This window comes from Aquila chrysaetos, chromosome 12 (genome assembly GCF_900496995.4).
Source record: "Aquila chrysaetos chrysaetos chromosome 12, bAquChr1.4, whole genome shotgun sequence".
NCBI classification, from domain to species: domain Eukaryota; kingdom Metazoa; phylum Chordata; class Aves; order Accipitriformes; family Accipitridae; genus Aquila; species Aquila chrysaetos.
In genome coordinates this window covers 5,723,438-5,741,284 of record NC_044015.1, presented here as the reverse complement: position 1 = coordinate 5,741,284, position 17,847 = coordinate 5,723,438, and the positions used below count along the sequence as shown (strand labels likewise).

Here is a 17,847-nt window from a genome sequence, read left to right as displayed (position 1 = left end):
CGGCTCCCCAGCCCGGCTAATGGGCCGAGGCCGAGGTGAAGCGGCCCCGGCAGAGGCGTGCTCCGGCAGGGAGATAATGAAGCAACGGCCGCGGAAGTAATGGGGTTTGATCCGGGGGAAGGGACGCGCTCAATGGGGGCTGCGCTTTTCACATGACATAATTGCCGAGGCTGGCGCCAGCCCGGGGCACCCCTCGGCCTCCCAAGCGCCAACAAAAGCCGGCTGGCGCAGAGAGCGGGAGGCTCGGCACCCCCCGACCCGTTTGATCAGAGCCTAATTGGGGCGAGGGTGCTCCCCCTCCGGTCTTGCAACCGCCACCCAAAAGACAGGGCGCGGAGAGGTCCCAGGATGAGGATGCGTCTCCCTGGGTCCCTGGGGTTGGGGGGTTATGCGAATTATTTAAATGAGCTAATTTGCATGGCGTGGCACTGGCACGCCCGAGGGCATTGTGGCGGGGGATGTTGGGGTACCCTTGCAGAAGTGTAGGTTGGTTGGTTGCCCCTTCCCTCCCATGGGTGCCCTGGTGCCACACTGTCCCTAGTGCAGAAACAGGCAATGTTTCTGGCCCAAAAAATGTCATTTAAATGCAGGAAAGCCGTAGGAGCTCCGAGCCGCCTGCCCTTCCTTCTTTATTGGTGCTTTCCCCAGTTGAGACCCAGTGGAGCACGCCCCGCACCATTTGCAGCCGCCGACACATGGGGCCACATTTGGGAACAATCCAAGCAAAAAGGCATTTTTTCCGCCCCTAGATCCCAATCCTGTCCTGAAATTGCTCACTGCCCAGACAGGGCTGGCACTGTCCTGCACCTTGGGTTGTACTGGGAGGACTGGGAGTGCTGGGGGCACCGAGGAGTTCTCCCAGCCCCTCGTGGCAGAGCAGGAGCCCTCCTGCTCCCACCCCCTCTAATCGCCTCCTGCGGGATTTGCCCCCTAATCTGCTTATTTCTCTCTATTTCTCCTAGACCTGAACGAACCCAACCCAGCCCCGGTGTGACGCATCACATCAGCTGAGCTGTGGGGTCTGGGCACTCTGCCCCCCCCCCAGGCTGCCGGGGGGTGTCCTGGCAGGTGGGGCTGGCGCTGACTTGGGATATGGGACTGGCACTGCCGTGCCAGGGGACATGGGGCTGGCTGTACCCTGCTTACGGGTCTGGCACTGCCCAGGGACATGGGGCTGGCAGTGTCCTGGCACGTGGCGATGGCACTGTCCCGGCATACGGGGCTGCGCTGCTGTGCCAGGGGACGTGGGGCTGGCAGTGCCATGCCAGGGGACGTGGGGCTGGCACTGCCTGTGCCCGTGGTGGCAGTGCTCGGTACACAGGGCAGCACCGAGCTGCAGTCCCCTGCACCAGGGGTCCCAGCCGTGCCGCACAGCGAGCCCCACACCCCCTGGCACAGGCCAGGATGGGACTCGTGCCCTCCCGGCGCCTGCCTCCGCGCACGTCACCTCCGTCCCCTCCAGCCTCCGGCCCCCCGGCAGGACAGACGTGGCCCCAGGGAACTGCAGTGACAAGGGGGGGCAGCGCTGTCCCTCTACAGGGTGTGGGAGCCGGGGACCTCCGGGCTCAGGTTCTCCTCGGGGGTGTTGACCCAGGAGCTCCCCGCTGCCCCCCAGCTCCCAGGGGGAGAGGCGGAGAGGGGGCTGCCGGGTGGGGAGGAGGAGGCCGCCAGCCGCAGGTTGAGCTTGGCAATGAGCGGCTTCCCCACGCTCACCGTCTGCCTCTCCTCCACGAAGTCATCCATGCCACGGTAGCGGTACTGCAGGCAGACGGTGAACACCAGCTCCTGCTGCGGGGGCACCAGCAGTGTGAGCACCCATCTTGGGCCACGGCCGCAGCCGTGCTGTCCTCCTGGCACCGACCGCCCGCCCAGTGCGGCTCTTACCCGCAGTTTCTGCAAGCCGCAGAGCCGGCTGTAGAGGCAGCAGGAGGGACAGCCGAGGCTCCAGGTGCGTGCCAGCGGGCTGCCCACCTCCTCCGGGCTCTCCTTGTTGGTGCACTTGAGGTCCACGTCCAGCTCCTGCCGTGGACGCATCCAGCCATGGAAACCACCATGGGTGCCCCCACCCTATTCCCCAGCATCGCCCTGGCGTGGGCTTCGGCAACCCGCTCCCACCTCGGGTATGTCGGTGAGCTTGGCCTCACACTTGGCGATATCCTCGGGGGTGGCCACCACGCGGGTGTAGATGATCATGATGTTGGAGAACTCGGCGGCGAAGCCCAGCTGGACAGTGACACCGCAGTCAAAGCGGAGGTGCCGGCTCTCCGGCAGGACTGGGGAGGGGACAGAGAGCACAGGGCTGGTACCTGCAGGTGCTCGGGGTGGGAGCTGCACCCACAGGTGAGGTGACCGCTGGGGTCACCCCAGAGCGAGGATGCTGACATGATGCTCCTGCCACTGGGCTGGTGGCTCTGTGCTGGCGGTTTCTCTTCTCCAGGCTGGGAGAAACCCAGCAAGTGCTGCCCGCCACCTCTCCCTGCGACTCGGTGCTGTCCCCCCACGCCGCTCTGGATGGGGTGGCCGCCCCGCGACTCTCACCGTGAGCCTTGGCCCACTGCAGGTTCCTGGCAGAGGACTCATCCTGGCCTGGGGGGCGGATGGGGTCCGTCAAAGCTCGTCTCTCTGAGAGGTTGCTGCGGAGCTCCAGTGCCTGCCGGCCCCTCGTGATCTCCAGCGTGCCCATGTCTGCGGGGGGCAAAGGGGGGGGTCAGCGGAGGCCACCGGGGGTGTTGCTGTCTCCCGCTGCTCCCCACTCACCCTCGGCCACCTTGTCCAGCAGCACTGTGATCTTCTCATCCTCCAGTAGCCAGCGCTTGAGGAAGGTGACAAAGATGCCGTTGGAGAACTCGCCCTGGCTCAGCTCGTAGGCTTCAGCATCCGCACACCTGCGGGGAAGGGGCAGCGGTCGGCTCCATCGTGGGCTCCGTCACTCCCCCAGGAACTAGCTCCCACTGGGACAACAGCCCCGGGGAAGCCAGACCCGGGCACCCACAGCTCTACCCACTCCCATCGACCCATCGGGCCACTGTGCCGGGGAGAGGTGGGAGCCGCAGCCTGGATGCTTAAAGCATCGTCAGCCCAAATGCCTGTGCTCTGGAGGAGCCTCGGGGCTTAATCCCCCTGGGTGCTGCCTGAAGCAGAGCAGAGCTGTGGGCATCTCCCTGCCCGGAGGGAGTGACACTGCCAATACATGGTGGGGCAAAAGATGCAGGTGCAAACAGGATTGAGCCCTGGCCCCGCTCTGAGCCAGGGAGGGAGACTCAGCCCCGCTGCCCATGGCGGGAGGTGGAGGAGAGGGGACCCACGTGGCGTAGCCGAAGACGATGTTGGCCGTGACCTGCAGCGCCCCGACTTGTGGGATGATGTCGTCGTTGAGGTTCCTGCGAGAGAAGCGCTGCTGGGCAGGGGCAGGATGTGCCGCCCCGCCAAAACCCACCCCAAGGCACCCCAGACCGCGGGGGCTGCCCCATGCCCCTCTGTCCACCCATCAATGGCATTTGCTGGCTCAACTGGGGCAGTGGTGCTTTGGGCCATCCAGACAAAGCCAACGGGTTTGGATGGGACCCCGGGGATGCCCCACTCCACGCCCCCGGGAACCAGCACCCATGGGCACCCCTGTGCCGGGACCTCCCGGTGTGGCAGCTTGTCCCCAGGCTGGTGGCCAGGGCCGGGTCACCTCTTGCGGCACATGTCGAGCAGGAAGATGTTGAGGCCGGTGCGGCGCTGCTGCATGCTCTGCAGCACACGCTGCACGCACAGGCAGTGGGCTGAGGTATAGGAGCTGGGCGCGTCGATGGGCACCATGAAGCTGTTGCCAAAATTTTCATAGCCATGCCCGGCATAGTAGAGCAAACCTGCTGGGAGGGGCGGAGGGTGGGTGACATCCCTTGACCTGCCAGTGCCCGCTTCTTGCCCGGCCGCCCCCCAAGACCCCGCCAGCACAAAACCACCCGGTTCCCCCCCTGGCTGGAGCCGCCCCAGCAGGGGCTGCCGCACCGTAGACGCCTTTGTCGAGGAGGAGGAGGAACTCGTTGACAGCCATCTGCATCTCGGCCTTGCGCAGGTCCAGCAGCGAGACCACCTTGAAGTCGAGCTGGCGGAGGAGAGCGCTGAGGGTGTGCACGTCCACCATGGGAGCCTTCAGCTGCTTGTGGTGCAGGTAGTGCATGTTGCCGATCAGCAGGGCCACTTTGTCGGTGGCTGCCGGGATGGGAGAGGGAGGCGCTGGGGACGGCGTGGGACGCTCCTGCTGTCCCTGCTACCTTCAGCCCGCAGAGGTGACACCCAGTTGTGGCTGGTGTCACTGTCCCCAAGTACCAGGGTGCCCCATGGGGGCACCCTGGCTGAGCGGAGCCTCATGGGGTGACACTGGGGACGGTCACAACCCCACAGGGCCACCAACCCCTCCTGGGCAGGCTCTTACCATACAGCTGACCGGGGCTGCCACGCTCCGGGGAGCCTGGAAAGAGAGAAACACCGTGCCACGGCCCCACAGTGTGGGAGCAGCTCGGAACACCTGGCATTTGTTTTCAAGAGTGACCGTTAGAATCTGTTGTGCTGCATGTTTGCCAAGCCTTTGAAGAACTAGTTTCACAAGGTCAGGTTGGAGGATGGCCTTGTGTAGGCCTGGGAAGATGTGGCTGAAGACAGTCATGAGTATGTCTATGGAATGTTTTTATCTTTAAGTGTTCTGAGGACTGGCAAACATCCCAGCTGGGCCAGATATGCGCTCCTGTGTTAGTAGTATTGGCTGTGTGCCGTTAGTACTTTCTGGATCTTTGTTGAAACATATATAAGTTGGATTCTTTTGTGAAATAAAGGGAATCTTGCACAGAGAGTTTGAGCGCTTAATTGAGTCTCCGCACACAGTGCCTGGGGAGCGCAGCGGGCAGAGCGGCGGGGACGTGCCCGCTCTGCCCCCACCTACCTCCTCCGTCCCCCTCCTGCCAGGAGCCTCCAGAGGTGAAGAGCCGCGGGCCTGCGGCAAAGGAGGGAGTCAGGGAGCCCCATGCGCAGCAGCATCTTCCAGCACAGGCTGGAGCCCCCCAAAACCGCAGGGCAGCCACGGGAGGGCTTTGGGCAGGGGGGCAGAGCAGAGCCAGAACACCCCACGTGGGGTGGGGGGGCCACGGAGCTTTGTCCAGGGCCCTCACCGATCTCCACGTCCACTTCCCGGCTCCAGATCTCGTGGAAGAGGTTGAACACACGGCAGGAGTAGCTGCCCCGCTCGGCCGTCGTCACCAGTTTCACCTGCCGGCGGGACAGAGCGGGCGGCTGGGGCGGTGTGCCGCGCCGCGCCGTGCCGCGCCGTGCCGTGCCGCGCCGTGCCATGCCGTGCCGTACAAGGGGTCCCACCATACCTGGAGCTGGGGCGCCTGCGCACCCTCCACGGGGCGCCGGTTCCTGAACCACTGATACTGGGGCGGCGGGTTGCCGATGGCTGTGCACTCCAGCGCCAGCGTGTCCCCCTCGGCCAGGCAGCACGGCCGCGGCTGCCGCAGGATCTGCAGCCCTGCCATGGTCGGGCAGTAACCGCTGGCTGGGGAGGGGATGGGGTGGAAAATCTGGCACCCAGCCGCAGCAGGGCTCTGCAGAGCTGCTCCTGGGCCCCAGCTCCCTCACCCGCAGGCCCTGGCACCCACGGGTGGCGTGAGCCAGAAGGCACGGGGAAGACACAGGGCAATTCAGCTCCTCCGTGGGCACCGTCACCCCAGCAAGCCCAGAGACCCTCACGGCTGAGCCAGGGAGCAACGTGGCAAGCGATGCCCTACGGGAGCCACCCCAATCCCGATGGCGAGCGGTGCCCCACGGGTGCCAGCCCAGGGACGCAGATCGCTGGGCCCACCTGAGCTGGGGCTGCTGCTCTTCTCCACCTGGACATGGGCCCACCTGGAGAAGGCAAAGGTGGCCCCGCAGTTCACCCGGCAGATGTACCACTCGGGCTGGCCCGGCGGAGTGGCCGTGTCAATCACCAGCTCCGGGGCCGTGGCTCCGGGCACCTACGAGACAGGAGGGGGCCAAGGAGTCGGGGGCTCCCGCCCGCCCGTCTGGGTGCCCTCGCCACGGACAGGCCCTGGGGGCCCTGCTTGACATGGTGCAGCGGGACCTCACCTCCTGCTTCCCACAGAACCACTGGTACACGAGCCCCGGCGGGCCGGTCGCCCAGCAGGTCAGGGACACTCGTGTCCCCTTCGCCACCACCTGCGACTCTGGCTGCACCGTGATGCGGATCATGTCCTGGACTGCGGGAGAGGAGAGACCGGCCTGGGCTGGCTGAGACCCCTGTCCTGCACCATCTCAGCACATCCAGTCCCGTCCAGTCCTCTCCCATCATACCTTGTCCCACCCCCACCCACAATAGCCTGTCCTCTCCCATCCCATCCCACCCTGTCCCATCCCACCCCTCTGTCCTGCCCCAACCATCTCATCCTACCTTGTCCCATTCACTGCCATCCCACCCATCCCACCCCATCTCATCCTGTTCCATCTTACCCCACCCCACCACAGTTTGCTCCACCCGACCCCACCCCATCCCATCTTGTCCCATCATACCCTGTCCCATCCCACCCCACCCTGTTTCATCCCATCCCTTCCTATCCCATCACAACCTGTCTAATCCTGTCCTGTCCCGTCCCATCCCATCTGGTCCCATTAGTCTGTTCCATCACATCCTGTTGCCCACCGTCCCCATCCCATCCCACCACATCCCATCCTATCTCCCCCTACTGCATCCATCCCATCCTCCCCAGGGCCCCGCTATCCAGAGCAAGACCACCAGCAGAAAGAGCTGCTCCTCGTCTCCCCGTGCTTTCCTTCTGCTGAGCCCCTGTCCCCCGGTGCCCCTCTCCAGGCCCCGTGGGACCCCGCCGTCCATCCCTACCGGCGCTGCTGAGGACCTGGCAGGCCTGCGTGTGCCCCATCCTCTCCAGGCAGCCCAGCAAGTACTTGAGGGTGCAGTCCCGCTCCGCCAGGAGCTGCAGGAGGCACTGTGTGGGGCTGCCGCGGGGCTCCAGCACCTTCAGCGAGCACGTCTCCAGCTCCTCCGCGCTGCAAGGCGCCCGCCAACACTCAGCGCTGCAGCCCACCCCCCTCCCATGGAGGATAGGGGACCCCTGCCAGGGGACTCTGCAGTGCCCCCAGCCCAGGCTGCGGCCACGATGGGGTGGCTGGGGACCTGTGTGCCCCTCGCTCAGCCCGTGGCAGGGCTGTGCCCGTGTGCATTTTGTGACCCCATTGGGGACAGACCCCTGGAGATGCCCCCCCCACCCCTACCTGCACTTGAAGCGTTTCTCCACCCCGGCCACCTCGGCCAGCTTGCGCCAGCCCCGGCCAGCATTATCCAGGAGCTCACAGAGCCGGGCCACCACCTCCTCACCCAGCGAGCTGATGGGCATGCTCCAGTCCCCCATCCTGTCCCAGCCCCGCCGCCACCTGCCTGGGGACGTGGAGGGGACGAGCTGTCAGTGGGTGACGGGGTGACAGGCGCCTGTGCCCCACCGGACACCGCCGGGTGCTGCTCTGCCCGGGTGCAGGGTGCCTTGGGAGGGAGAGCACCAGCATGAGCTTGCCAGCGTCAGGTCACTTCCCAGCAGGAGCCCGGGAGGGTTTTAGCCTCCCCGGGGAGGTGCTTGGAACTGGCAGGACAGCGCTGCTGGATCCGGCCACCAGAAGCGAGCCAGGAATGCCAGAAGTTCCCCCTCCATGCCTGGAGACCAAGAGCCATGACAGCAGCACAGGGGAACTCGCTCACCCCCTCGGCCTCACGCAAGGACCCGGGGCCACGTTAGCCTGGCGTCAGGACAGAGACCTTCACGGGATGGGGTCCAAGGAACTGGAAAGAGGGGATGTCCCCTGTCACCCTCCCCATCCCTTCAGGGGACACAGAGAATGGGGCCCATCATGGAGGGCTGAGCCCGGGGACCTCTCTCCTTCTGGCAGAGACCCCAGTGGGATGGCAGCAGCCCCCTCACCGTCACCAGGCCTCTGGGTGGTGGCTCTGGAGCCAGCATGAGCCCCGCCGGGCCACCACAAGGAGCCCACAGTGGGGGTTAGGGGAGGGTACATGGGGGTCCTGGGGCTGGAACCCACCTCAGCTGTCCTTGACCCTGGCAAAGGCTTCAGCAGCGAGGGGAGCGTGGCATGAATCACCCTGGACGGGGGCAGCACCCAGGAACAGGCTCCCTCCTCCTCCCCTCAGGTCCCTCCCCACCAACCCACCCCAGATGGGCGCTTGTCCGCAGGACCAAGCTGTCCATGGCAGCTGGGTGACACTCGCCCGAGCAGGGGAGCTCTGAGACAGAGCGCGGGGACTCGGGTCCCCCCTCTGTTCATCTGCTGCTAGATTTGGGGGGGCTGGACATGGTGGGGGGTGGCGAGGGGAGGGCAAGCTGCAGGAGGGGCACGGCGGGGACAGGGCACTCACCGCTGGATACGGCCCGGCCTGAGCCCTGTCAGCTCCAAGGGTGCGCACTGAGCCCCACGCAGAGGAAACGAGGGTTCAACCCAAAATCTCCCCCAGCCCCCCCGAGCCGCAGCACGACACTTCTGCTTTCCTCCTCCGCTTCCTGTGCCGTGGCGCGCGGGCACTGCAGCTGCCAACCCGGCCACCCCGCAGCCCCCCTGGGGGAGCCAGGCATGGCCCCCAGCCCCTGCCACACGGCATGGGGCAGTGGGGACACTGCTGGGCCGGGCAGTGGCTCCCCTACCTCCCTCCGGCTCCTTCCTCACTATGGGAGGACCTCACGGGCAGCTACTTTGTCCCCATAGCCCAACTCAAGGCCAGGCAGGAGCTGCAAGGCAGCGAGTTTGGGATGGAGACAAACCAAGGTGACGGGGGCACCTCTCAGCCAGGGAAGCCCAACGCACGGGCAGGACCGAGGCCCAGGGGAAGCTGCTGGGCTCTGCCAGGCTGGAGTCAGACGAGAACATGCAGGGACGGGGCAGCAAAGCCCCCGTTGCTGTGAGGAGGACCCTGCCTTCACCACACAGCTCAGCCACGCCAGGATCCTGGCGTCCCAGCAGCTGCCGGTGCCGGAGGAAGAAGCAAGAGTGCGGCGTGGTGGTGGCACTGCGAGAGGCCGCAGTGTCCCCCCCTCACCTCGCCCGCTGCCCCGCAGCACTGCCAGAGCCTGGCCCCTGTCCTCCCGCCCCCCCCAGAGCACACTCTGCTCAGCCCCCAAAACCCCCCCGCAGGGGATGCAGTGACACCAGTGGAGTCATTCCCCACGCCAAACCCACTATACCTCCCCTGCGGGTGACAGAGCAGGGAGCAGGACCCATTTGGCAGTGTAGGCTCCCTCTACGACCAAAAAATTGAGCTTCTGTTTTGGGAAATACACCAAGAAATTGTGGCCTGTGTTGCCTCAGCCCCTCACCAGCCCCAGTGTGAGGGGGGACACACACTGAGCTTGCCGAGGACCTGGGTTTGCCACAGCCTCCGTAACAGGTATCAGCCTCAACAGCGATTTATTACTTGTTTACAGCAAGAATAAGAGACCGAAAGCAGGAGCTGGTCCAAGCGCCACCCACGCTGGCACTCAGGGCAGCCCCCACGCCTCGAGCTCTGCAGCGCCTACAGCTTCTTGCCCTTCTTCATCCTGTTGCGGTGCCACGTGTTGTACTTCCGCAGGCGCCTCCAATACTCGATCGAGTCGGGGTCCAGCTCCTCCAGCTTCTTGGGGGGCCCGAGGTGGATCTTAAAGAGCCTGGAGGTGAACGCAGGGGGAGTGAGGCTGCGGCAGGGAGGGCAGAAGGACAAGCACGGGACGGAGCAATGGAAGTGCGCGACCAGGACGCACAGATCCCTCCCCGCCACATCCACAGCGCGGCCCGCTCTCCTCCCCAGCCCTCGGACAAGGCCTCTGGGCTGCAGAGCGGCAGTTTTCCTCCTCCTGTAACAGTTCCCTGTCTCTCCTACACTCATCTGTGCCTCCAGGGTGACAACTCTGCAGGGACGGGCTCCCCAGGAGGGACCCCCCTCTGCAGACAGCAAGGGGAGCCGGCCACCACCTACCAGTCGGGGTACTCGGAGTCGGGCTTCAGGGCCACCTCCGGGCCCTCCTTGAAGTAATTGACGCCCATGGCGTAGGTGGCGAGCATGGTGGGGTCCGTGCACACCTCCGGCCCCTTCAGCCCCTCCTTCGGCACGTTCTTGCCCTTGGACTTCATAGCTGTGGGACGAGGGCAGGGTCAAGGCAGGGGCAGGACGGGGGCTCAGGCAGAGCAGGGGCTGGGGACCGCGGGGGGCGGCGGGAACGAGGAGGGGGCGAGGAAAGGAGCTGGGACAGGGGACGGGGGAGACACGGGGCGAGGTCCCGGGAGGAGAGCACAAGGCTGCCACTGGGGAGAGCCCGGGGGGGGCGCGGGAGCTGGACCCGGGGGGATCACACAGGGCCGAGGGCGCGGGGTGAGGGGCACGGGCCGGGCCCGGGGCCACCGGCGGGGGCCGGGACGGCGGGACGAGGCTCACCCGGCTTCTTGGCGTAGCCGCGGGCCGGGCCGGGCAATGCCGCCCGTACCGCCCGCAGCAGTACCCGGGCGGCCATGTTGGGGCGCCGCGGGGCACGCCGGGAAGGGCCGGGCCGCGCATGCGCGGCGGCGGCGGCCGGAAGCGGCGGCGGCGGCGGCGGGACCGTCCCTTCCCTTCCCTTCCCTTCGCCGGGCCGGCGGCGGTACCGGCAGGCAGCGACTCCGCACGGCTCGGCCCCGGCCCCGGCAGGGTTGGCCCTGGCCCCTCCCAACCCCTTCCCCCCCCCCGCCTCCTCAGCCCCCCGAGCTCTTCTCCCGGGCCCAGGGCGGCCCCCCCACCCCCGTGCTGCGGCCGGAGCGACGCCATGGAGAGCAGCATGGATTTCCAGGCGGCTGCGCTCTCCGCCCCCGCTCTGGGCAGCGACGAGGCCCCGGAGCCGCCGGCCATGGACACGGAGGAAGGGCCTGCGGTGCGGCCAGCTGCCCCGGAGCTCCAGGCGGGTGATGGGCGGCCGGAGGGATCCCCCTTCATCGCCCTGCTCCCCGGCTGTGGCTCTGGGCAGGAGCTGCCCGTCCCCGAGCGTCAGCGGAGGGGACCGGGGCCCAACTCAGGGCCTTCTCCAGCCTCGGACCTCGGAGGCGGTGGGGGCGGACAAACGGAGCTTTGCGAGGACTTGGGAAGAGAGGTGGAAGAGGAGGCGGTGACCGTGGAGCTGCAGGGCTCTGCTGGCTGGAAACCCAGCGCCAGGAGCGCCCCTCGGGACGCAGGACACCCCCGAGCCCCCAGCAGCGGTGACCCGGCAGGCATGGAGCTGGACGAGGCCCCCGAGGCTGGCATCCACCTGGGCAGGGCCAAGTGGGCCGAGGATGCAGAGGACGAACCCTCGGAGATCCAGGGCCTGCTGGCCCAGCTCGAGACCCTCGACCCCAACCTCTGTGACCGCTCGCCCACCTCAGAGCGGGGCCCACCGCTCTCCTCACGTGCTGGCGCAGCCACTCTCGTGGGTGAGCAGGCCCGGCAGAGCTACGGAGAGTGTCAGGGCAAGTGCCGGCCCTGCCCGCTGCACGTGGCCATGGGCCGGGGCCTGGAGACACGGCCCTGCTGCGCCCAGCACTCGGCCTGCTCCCGGCCCTGCCACGGCCTGCTCTTTGCCGAGGCCGACCGGGAGGACTTGCTGAGCCTCCTGTGCTACGAAGGGGGGCTGCCCGAGAACAGTACCGAGACACCCTTGGCTCGCTCCGATGTCCTGGCCGGGACCAACTTGGAGATGCTGCAGGCTCAGGAAGAACTGGCTGCTGTGGAGAAGCCTGAAGAGCTGGGGAGGCCAGAGAGCTCAGAGGAAGAACATTCTGGCAGCTGGTATTATGGAGAGGGGCTCTGCGAGGTCGACTCCGCCTGCGAGGGCAATCAGGACGGTTCCCCAGAGCCAGCCTGGGTGGCCTTGCCTCCCGCTCCAGCCCCGGAGGCAGAGCAGCCACCCCAAGGCGGCGTGATCGTGAGTGCATCGCGCACGGGCTACTGTGGTGCGGCAGCGAGCCAGGACATGCCCCTTGGCTCTGCTCCCTCATGGGGTTTTGGTTGGGGGCAGAGGGGAGCCAGGGATGTCTTTTCCTCAGGTCTTACAGGGCCTCATACTGCTGGGGTGCCCAGGCAAGACCCTCGGTACTGGGTTTGGCTCCTGCTGCCCTGAATGCGGGGAGATACTTGCATGGCTGTCTGATCTGTGCATGCCCCGGGGAAGAGGCTGGTGGGTCCAAACAGCCCCCCAGCCCCAGGACCCTGCGCACCCCCTGAGCCCCAGGACCCCAGCCTCAGGACACTGTGCCCCTTGCTGTCCTGGTGCTCCAGGGGCAGCCTGGCCATGGGGCGGGCAGGCTGAATCCCTGGGATCCCAACCAGAGCCTCACCTGCTCTCTCGTTGCTTTGCAGAACAGGGACCCCCCATCCTCTTGCCCGGCCTTCAAAGAGGGTGAGTTGCCTCTATGCTCAAGCAGCAAAAAGCACCCAGAAGTCCTGACCCACCGCCTCCTGCTCTGACCCCGAACGCGAGGTGGCCAGGGGTCCTATCCGGGGAGGGACCACCCTGCTCTGTGCCCACGCAGGGTGGGAATGTGGCTGCAGAGTCTGTGTGGCTCATTCGATCCCAGCTCGCCCTTCGCTGAGCAAATGGGGGTGCTTCAGGGATCGGGGAGGGAGGATGCTCAGGCTTGGGAAGGGAGAAAGAGGGATGCCAGGGTGTGCCCGAGGGAAGGGGGAAGCAGCCCTGGGGTCAGAGATGGTCCCCCGGTGATGCCAGGAGCCCATCTCCCAAATGCTGAGCTGCTTTGTCATGTGTAGGAATGCAGCTAATGGGCAGTAGGAGTTGCTATCCCAGTTTTGAGAGGCAGGGGGACCAGCCCCTACTTAGTCCCTCCCGATGCCTCAGTTCCAGGCCCTTGCGACCCAGAGGATCTGCTGGACGGTGTGATTTTTGGGGCAAAGTACCTGGGCTCCACACAGCTGGTCTCGGAGAGGAACCCCCCAACCAGAGTCCGCATGGCACAGGCACAGGAGGCAGTGGACAGGATCAAGGTGCAGGAGGGTAGGGGGGTACGACTGCCAACAGCCTGGCCCCTCGTGGGTGTGGGGCAGCGCTCAGGACCTGCCCAGGGGCACCTCCCGGCTGTGGGGCAGGGACCCAGAGGAGTCCTGGCAGTAGCAGTGACCTCTCCTGGGCGCTTCATTCTGCAGGCACCGGAGGGGGAGTCCCAGCCCATGACGGAGGTGGATCTGTTTGTCTCCACACAGAGGATTAAGGTGCTCACAGCTGACACGCAGGTGAGTACCTGCGTGGCTTTGGGGCTGTTGAAACCTTCCTGTTTGGCCTTGGGATCTCTGCTTTGCACCCACGCCAGTGGTGTCGTGCCCAAGGATGGCCTACGGGTGAGGACATGCGACTGGGAGGAGACCTGTCATTCTGCAGCCATCCCACGCAGACGTGTCCCTCGGCTCTCTGCACGGCTGCATGAGGCTTCTCATGCAAACTGCACTTCATGGGAGCTGCTGGGTTCCCAGACCAAGCTCCAGGGAACCTAGGCTTGAAATTTCTGTAGCTCTTTGCCTCAGGATTAGTTTCTGCTTTATAGTAAGAGGGAAGAGCTGTCTTGTGCCCCATCAGCACCCAGAGACACAGATGAATCCTTGATCGAAGGAGCTGTTTGTATCTTTTAGCATAGACATGGTTTCTGCCCAGCATGTGCCAGGTATTTGAACTGCATACTGGCACAGTGGCATTTCAACCCTTCATGCTTGTGGCGGTGCCTGGCTGGCTCGCAGGCTGCCACGGGGCTGAATGTCTCTGTCCGTGTCCCCTTTGCCAGGAGGCCATGATGGATCACTCCCTCCAGACCATCTCCTACATTGCCGACATCGGCTCCCTCGTGGTGCTCATGGCACGCCGGAAACTGCCTCGGCGGTCAGAGGTGGCAGAGGAAAAGCGGCTCTACAAGATGATCTGCCATGTCTTCCACTCGGCCGATGTGAGGCAACATGCGAGTCCCTTGGGAGGGCAGGGTGGCATTGGGGTCCTGGGCCCTGTCTCGCTGTAATGACTGGGTGCTCTGGGTCTCCATGCTGGGGGCTCCTGATGAGCACATAAAGGGGGAAGGAGCCCAGCCTGAGCACCTCTGCCACAGAGGGGTCTAGCGAAAAAAGGGGGGAGGATTGGCACCATAAAGGGGTCGATTCAGGTAGGGAAGGAGCCAGGATGCTCTGGAGCTCCCAGGGCACAGTGCCTGTTCTGGGCATTGCAGGGCGCTGACAGCTCTTGGATCCAGTTTGGCCATGAGACAGTAAGGCCTGAGCCATGGGCACGAACAACCCCTCTTCTTTCCCCAGGCCCAGATCATCGCTCAGGCCATTGGGCAGGCCTTCAGTGTGGCCTACCAGCGCTTCCTGGAGGCCAACAGCATTGATCCGAGTGAGCTGAGCCCTCGCCAGTACAGCCGTGCCCTTGAGGACCAGGAGCAATACAATGCAGAGCTGACCCACTTCTCCCGGCAGGAGAACTGCAAGGATGTAAGAGCTGCTTTGGAGGGGTGGGGACAGTGTGGGGTACCCACTGGCACTTCTGTGTCATCCCCTCCACGGCTCCCTGAGCAGCTGAGGTTCTCTCTACAAAAATTGGGCCCCATCCCAGCTGGCTGTGAGCCCAGGACATCCGTGCTGGAGCTGGCACATGTGCCCCACAGCTCTGGTGACCGTAACCTATCTGTGCCCCCCTCGCAGGTCTGCATCAGGAAGCAGAAGGGGGAGATCCTGGGCATCGCCATCGTGGAGTCGGGCTGGGGCTCCATCCTACCCACGGTGGTCATCGCCAACCTGATGCACGGGGGCCCTGCGGAGAGGTCGGGTGAGCTGAGCATTGGAGACCGCCTCATGTCCGTCAACAGGACGAGTCTGGTGGGGCTGCCCCTCACCACCTGCCAGAGCATCATCCGGGTGAGCCGGGGCTGCACGTGGGGTGGTCTCCTGCCTCCACCCTGGCAGGAGGGCGAGTGCTGCCAGAGACGGGGACCGGCCTGAGTGCATCTGGGAGTGTCTGTAATGCCGGGGTCCCCCGCGATGCTCCCAGCTTGGGGGCGGCTGGGTGATAGGAGGCTGTGGGGGCAGGACCGTGGGGGGCCATACCTGCCCTGTTGTCTGTGACAGTCTGTGTGCGTGGGAGGAAGGGATGTGACAAGGCAGGCACAAAGATGGGGACTAAACTTGCTACGGCAGCGTGCAGGCAGGGCCCTGCCTGAGGAGGAAGGTGGGTGAGGAGGCAGGCACCTGTCCTGTAGGTAACCTGTTGCATCTCCTGCCCCCTGGGCAGGAAGGAACTGAAAGCAAGGACAGTGTGGCCTCAGCGGCAGAGTGGGATATCTTGGACTGGATTTATAAGTCCTTCTCCCTGAATTTGAGCATGGCGGTATCCCTGTGTGTGCCTCAGTTTCCCCATTGAGAACAGGTTGCTAATCCTCAGTCTTCCCGTGAGCAACATGGCTGCGTCGCCTCTCTCAGTCATGCCGAATAGCTCTCCAAAGTCTCACAAAGCCCCATCCCATCCTCCAGGAGCTGAAGCACCAGACAGAGGTGACGCTGAACATCGTGCACTGTCCCCCTGTCACCACGGCTGTCATCCGGCGCCCCGACTCCAAGTACCAGCTGGGCTTCTGTGTTGAGAATGGCGTGGTGAGTGCCTGCAGGGATGGGAGCGGAGCCAGGCTAGGGTCAGCTGAGGGCTTCCACTGCCCATCTGCCAGAGGGACACACGGTTCTGGCTGTGTCCACATGGACAGGCGCACAGCTCCAGTGCTCCTTGTGCCTGCCAGGGCTGAGGTTTCACAGGGCTCTGCTGTGCCACAGCAAAAGGCTCTTCATAGCTCTCCTGCAGCACTGGCAGTTGGATCCGTCTCCCTGGTGCTCCTTAGCTGTTTGCTTTCGGAGTGGTGGTTTCTTCCCGACTTTCTTGGCGTGACCTTAGTGACATTTGTTGCTATCCCGTGCCCCAGCTACTCCCTGCTCTGGGCTCCACAGTGGCTGCATTGGAAAGGCAGAGAGGAGCATTTCCAGGACCAGCAGGAGTTGATGGGGTCGGTGGGCAGTGGAGGGAATGGCACGGCTGCATCGTGCACCGACCGATGCTCCCAACAGCATTGGAGACACGGTCACCCCACAGGCATACAGGAGCTGCCACCGCAGGGAGAAGCTCTGGCTCTGCAGCCCAGGCTTGATGGGTGGATGGGGGGAGCTGAGCTCTCCGTCAGCCAGGGGAACAAAAGCCTGCAGGCTGCCCTTGCCCTACAGCTGAGCACATCACTCTGGTGGCAGCAAGTCAAAGGGATATCCCTGCCCTCACTGCACGCCCATGGGCTGGAGGAGACAGCACCCAAGTCCAGAGCTCTTGCCAGGCCCTGGGCTGTGGGCACAGCTCTGATCTTACCAGCGCTCCCTCCTCCCCAGATCTGTAGCCTGATGCGTGGGGGCATTGCAGAGAGAGGTGGCATCCGTGTGGGGCACCGCATCATTGAGATCAACGGGCAGAGTGTGGTGGCAACACCCCATGAGAAGATCATCCAGATCCTCACACAGGCGGTCAGTGAGGTGAGCTGGCCCAGGCTGGGTAACGGCCAGGGCTCCCATGCTGTGGGGCAGCTGTAGCTGCACACAGAGCAGACTGGGCTCAGTTTTGCAGCAGCACCCTCCAGCCCTTTGGCATCTCCCAGCTGATCTGTGCATCTCTGCCTAGGTCCACATCAAGACCATGCCAGCCTCCACGTACCGCTTACTGACCGGGCAGGAGCAGCCCATCTTCCTCTGAGCCACTGGCCATGCCCGGCTGTTGCTGCGCATGCCTGGGGCCAGGCAGGAGCGAGCCTGGGGCCACAGTGGCAGGATGGACTCTGATTCCTGCCCCAGCACCCTCATCGGAGCCCTCCGGTCCCCAGCAGGGCCTAATCCTGCACCTCTTTGGTTTTACTCAGGACACAGTGGGAGACTCTTGAGGGCCCGATACCCAGCTTGAGCAGTGTCAGGGCCTGTGGTTCCATGGTTTGGGCACCTCCTCCCCCTCCGTTAACCCATCCCTGCCTCACAGTGCCTGCACAGTGCCTGTCCTGCTGCTTCACAGCATCCCTTGCCTTGGCCTGGTGCTAGCAGGAGGAGAGGGGACCCTGCGTGAAAGCCACGGATGGTGCTTTTACACTCGCCGACGGTGCCTTTCCCCATGTGGGGATGGTGCTGGAAGCACAGCTCTGGGGCTATCCCTAGCATGGCCCCAGAGCAGCACTGACCTTGCACACCAGTGTGTGGGTGCATGCTGGCACCCCCAAGGGAGAGCCAGCAGCTCCCAGACTCAGCCTTAAGGGCAGCACCACCCTTGGCACCTGCTTCTCCTCCCTGGCTTTGCCAGGGGCCTGTCGGTGGTGCAAATGAGCTCCCTGTTAGACCTGTTGTGCCGAGCTGGGAACCTACCTCTGCTTTTCCCTGGTGCTGCCTTTAACCGCTCTGCACGCACAGCCTGGCTGCAGCCTGCCAGGGCACTGGGTCGTAGCCCTCGGGGCTGTCCCTTGGTGTAGCGAAAGGGAACATGGCACTGCCCAGTCCCACACGCCAGGGAGCTTAGGTCATGAGCCCCAGGGACCAGCCCTGGGTGATGGCATCTCTTCATGAGTGGGTCTCTGGGCCCCTATGGCTGAGGCAGTGCTGACCTGCCTTTGCCTGCGTGCTTGGTTGATGTAAAAATAAAAGTTTTGGGGAACATGGGAGGCTGTGTTTCAGGAGCCCTGGCTGAGCTGCAGCAGGGGAGGCTGAGCTCTGAGGGCTACACCCTGAGCCCATTGCAGTGGCAGACATTGGCA

The 17,847-nt window shown here is 64.8% G+C and overlaps 3 protein-coding genes across 4 annotated transcripts; 1 reads left to right on the top strand and 2 right to left on the bottom strand.

Moving 5' to 3' along the window:
• Positions 1-605: 605 nt before the first annotated feature.
• On the bottom strand, positions 606-8,505 carry LOC115349660 (mucosa-associated lymphoid tissue lymphoma translocation protein 1-like). Of its 2 annotated transcripts, none has more exons than XM_041127936.1 (17): positions 8,423-8,505; positions 7,273-7,435; positions 6,881-7,047; positions 6,112-6,242; positions 5,846-5,999; positions 5,361-5,539; positions 5,154-5,250; positions 4,931-4,978; positions 4,424-4,459; positions 3,997-4,200; positions 3,677-3,857; positions 3,306-3,380; positions 2,758-2,885; positions 2,539-2,685; positions 2,116-2,273; positions 1,885-2,019; positions 606-1,788 (listed from the first exon to the last, which is right to left on the bottom strand). In XM_041127936.1, exons 2-17 carry the CDS (start codon positions 7,407-7,409, stop codon positions 1,534-1,536), a joined length of 2,232 nt encoding a protein of 743 aa, XP_040983870.1. In that variant the 5' UTR covers positions 7,410-7,435; positions 8,423-8,505; the 3' UTR covers positions 606-1,533. The 2 variants fall into 2 exon arrangements, with proteins under 2 accessions (XP_040983870.1, XP_040983871.1); XM_041127937.1 differs by having other exon boundaries at positions 3,677-3,854.
• Positions 8,506-9,448: 943 nt separating this feature from the next.
• Positions 9,449-10,593, bottom strand: MRPL54 (mitochondrial ribosomal protein L54). Its single transcript, XM_030033687.1, has 3 exons — positions 10,469-10,593; positions 10,013-10,169; positions 9,449-9,704 (listed from the first exon to the last, which is right to left on the bottom strand). The coding sequence occupies exons 1-3, from the start codon at positions 10,542-10,544 to the stop codon at positions 9,572-9,574; spliced, it is 366 nt and encodes a 121-aa protein (XP_029889547.1). The 5' UTR covers positions 10,545-10,593; the 3' UTR covers positions 9,449-9,571.
• A 105-nt stretch (positions 10,594-10,698) lies between these two features.
• On the top strand, positions 10,699-17,752 carry APBA3 (amyloid beta precursor protein binding family A member 3). The gene is made up of 10 exons (XM_030033686.2): positions 10,699-11,963; positions 12,398-12,437; positions 12,894-13,039; positions 13,199-13,285; positions 13,828-13,986; positions 14,345-14,524; positions 14,735-14,947; positions 15,560-15,679; positions 16,451-16,591; positions 16,737-17,752. The coding sequence occupies exons 1-10, from the start codon at positions 10,833-10,835 to the stop codon at positions 16,806-16,808; spliced, it is 2,289 nt and encodes a 762-aa protein (XP_029889546.1). The 5' UTR covers positions 10,699-10,832; the 3' UTR covers positions 16,809-17,752.
• The last annotated feature ends 95 nt before the right edge of the window (positions 17,753-17,847 follow it).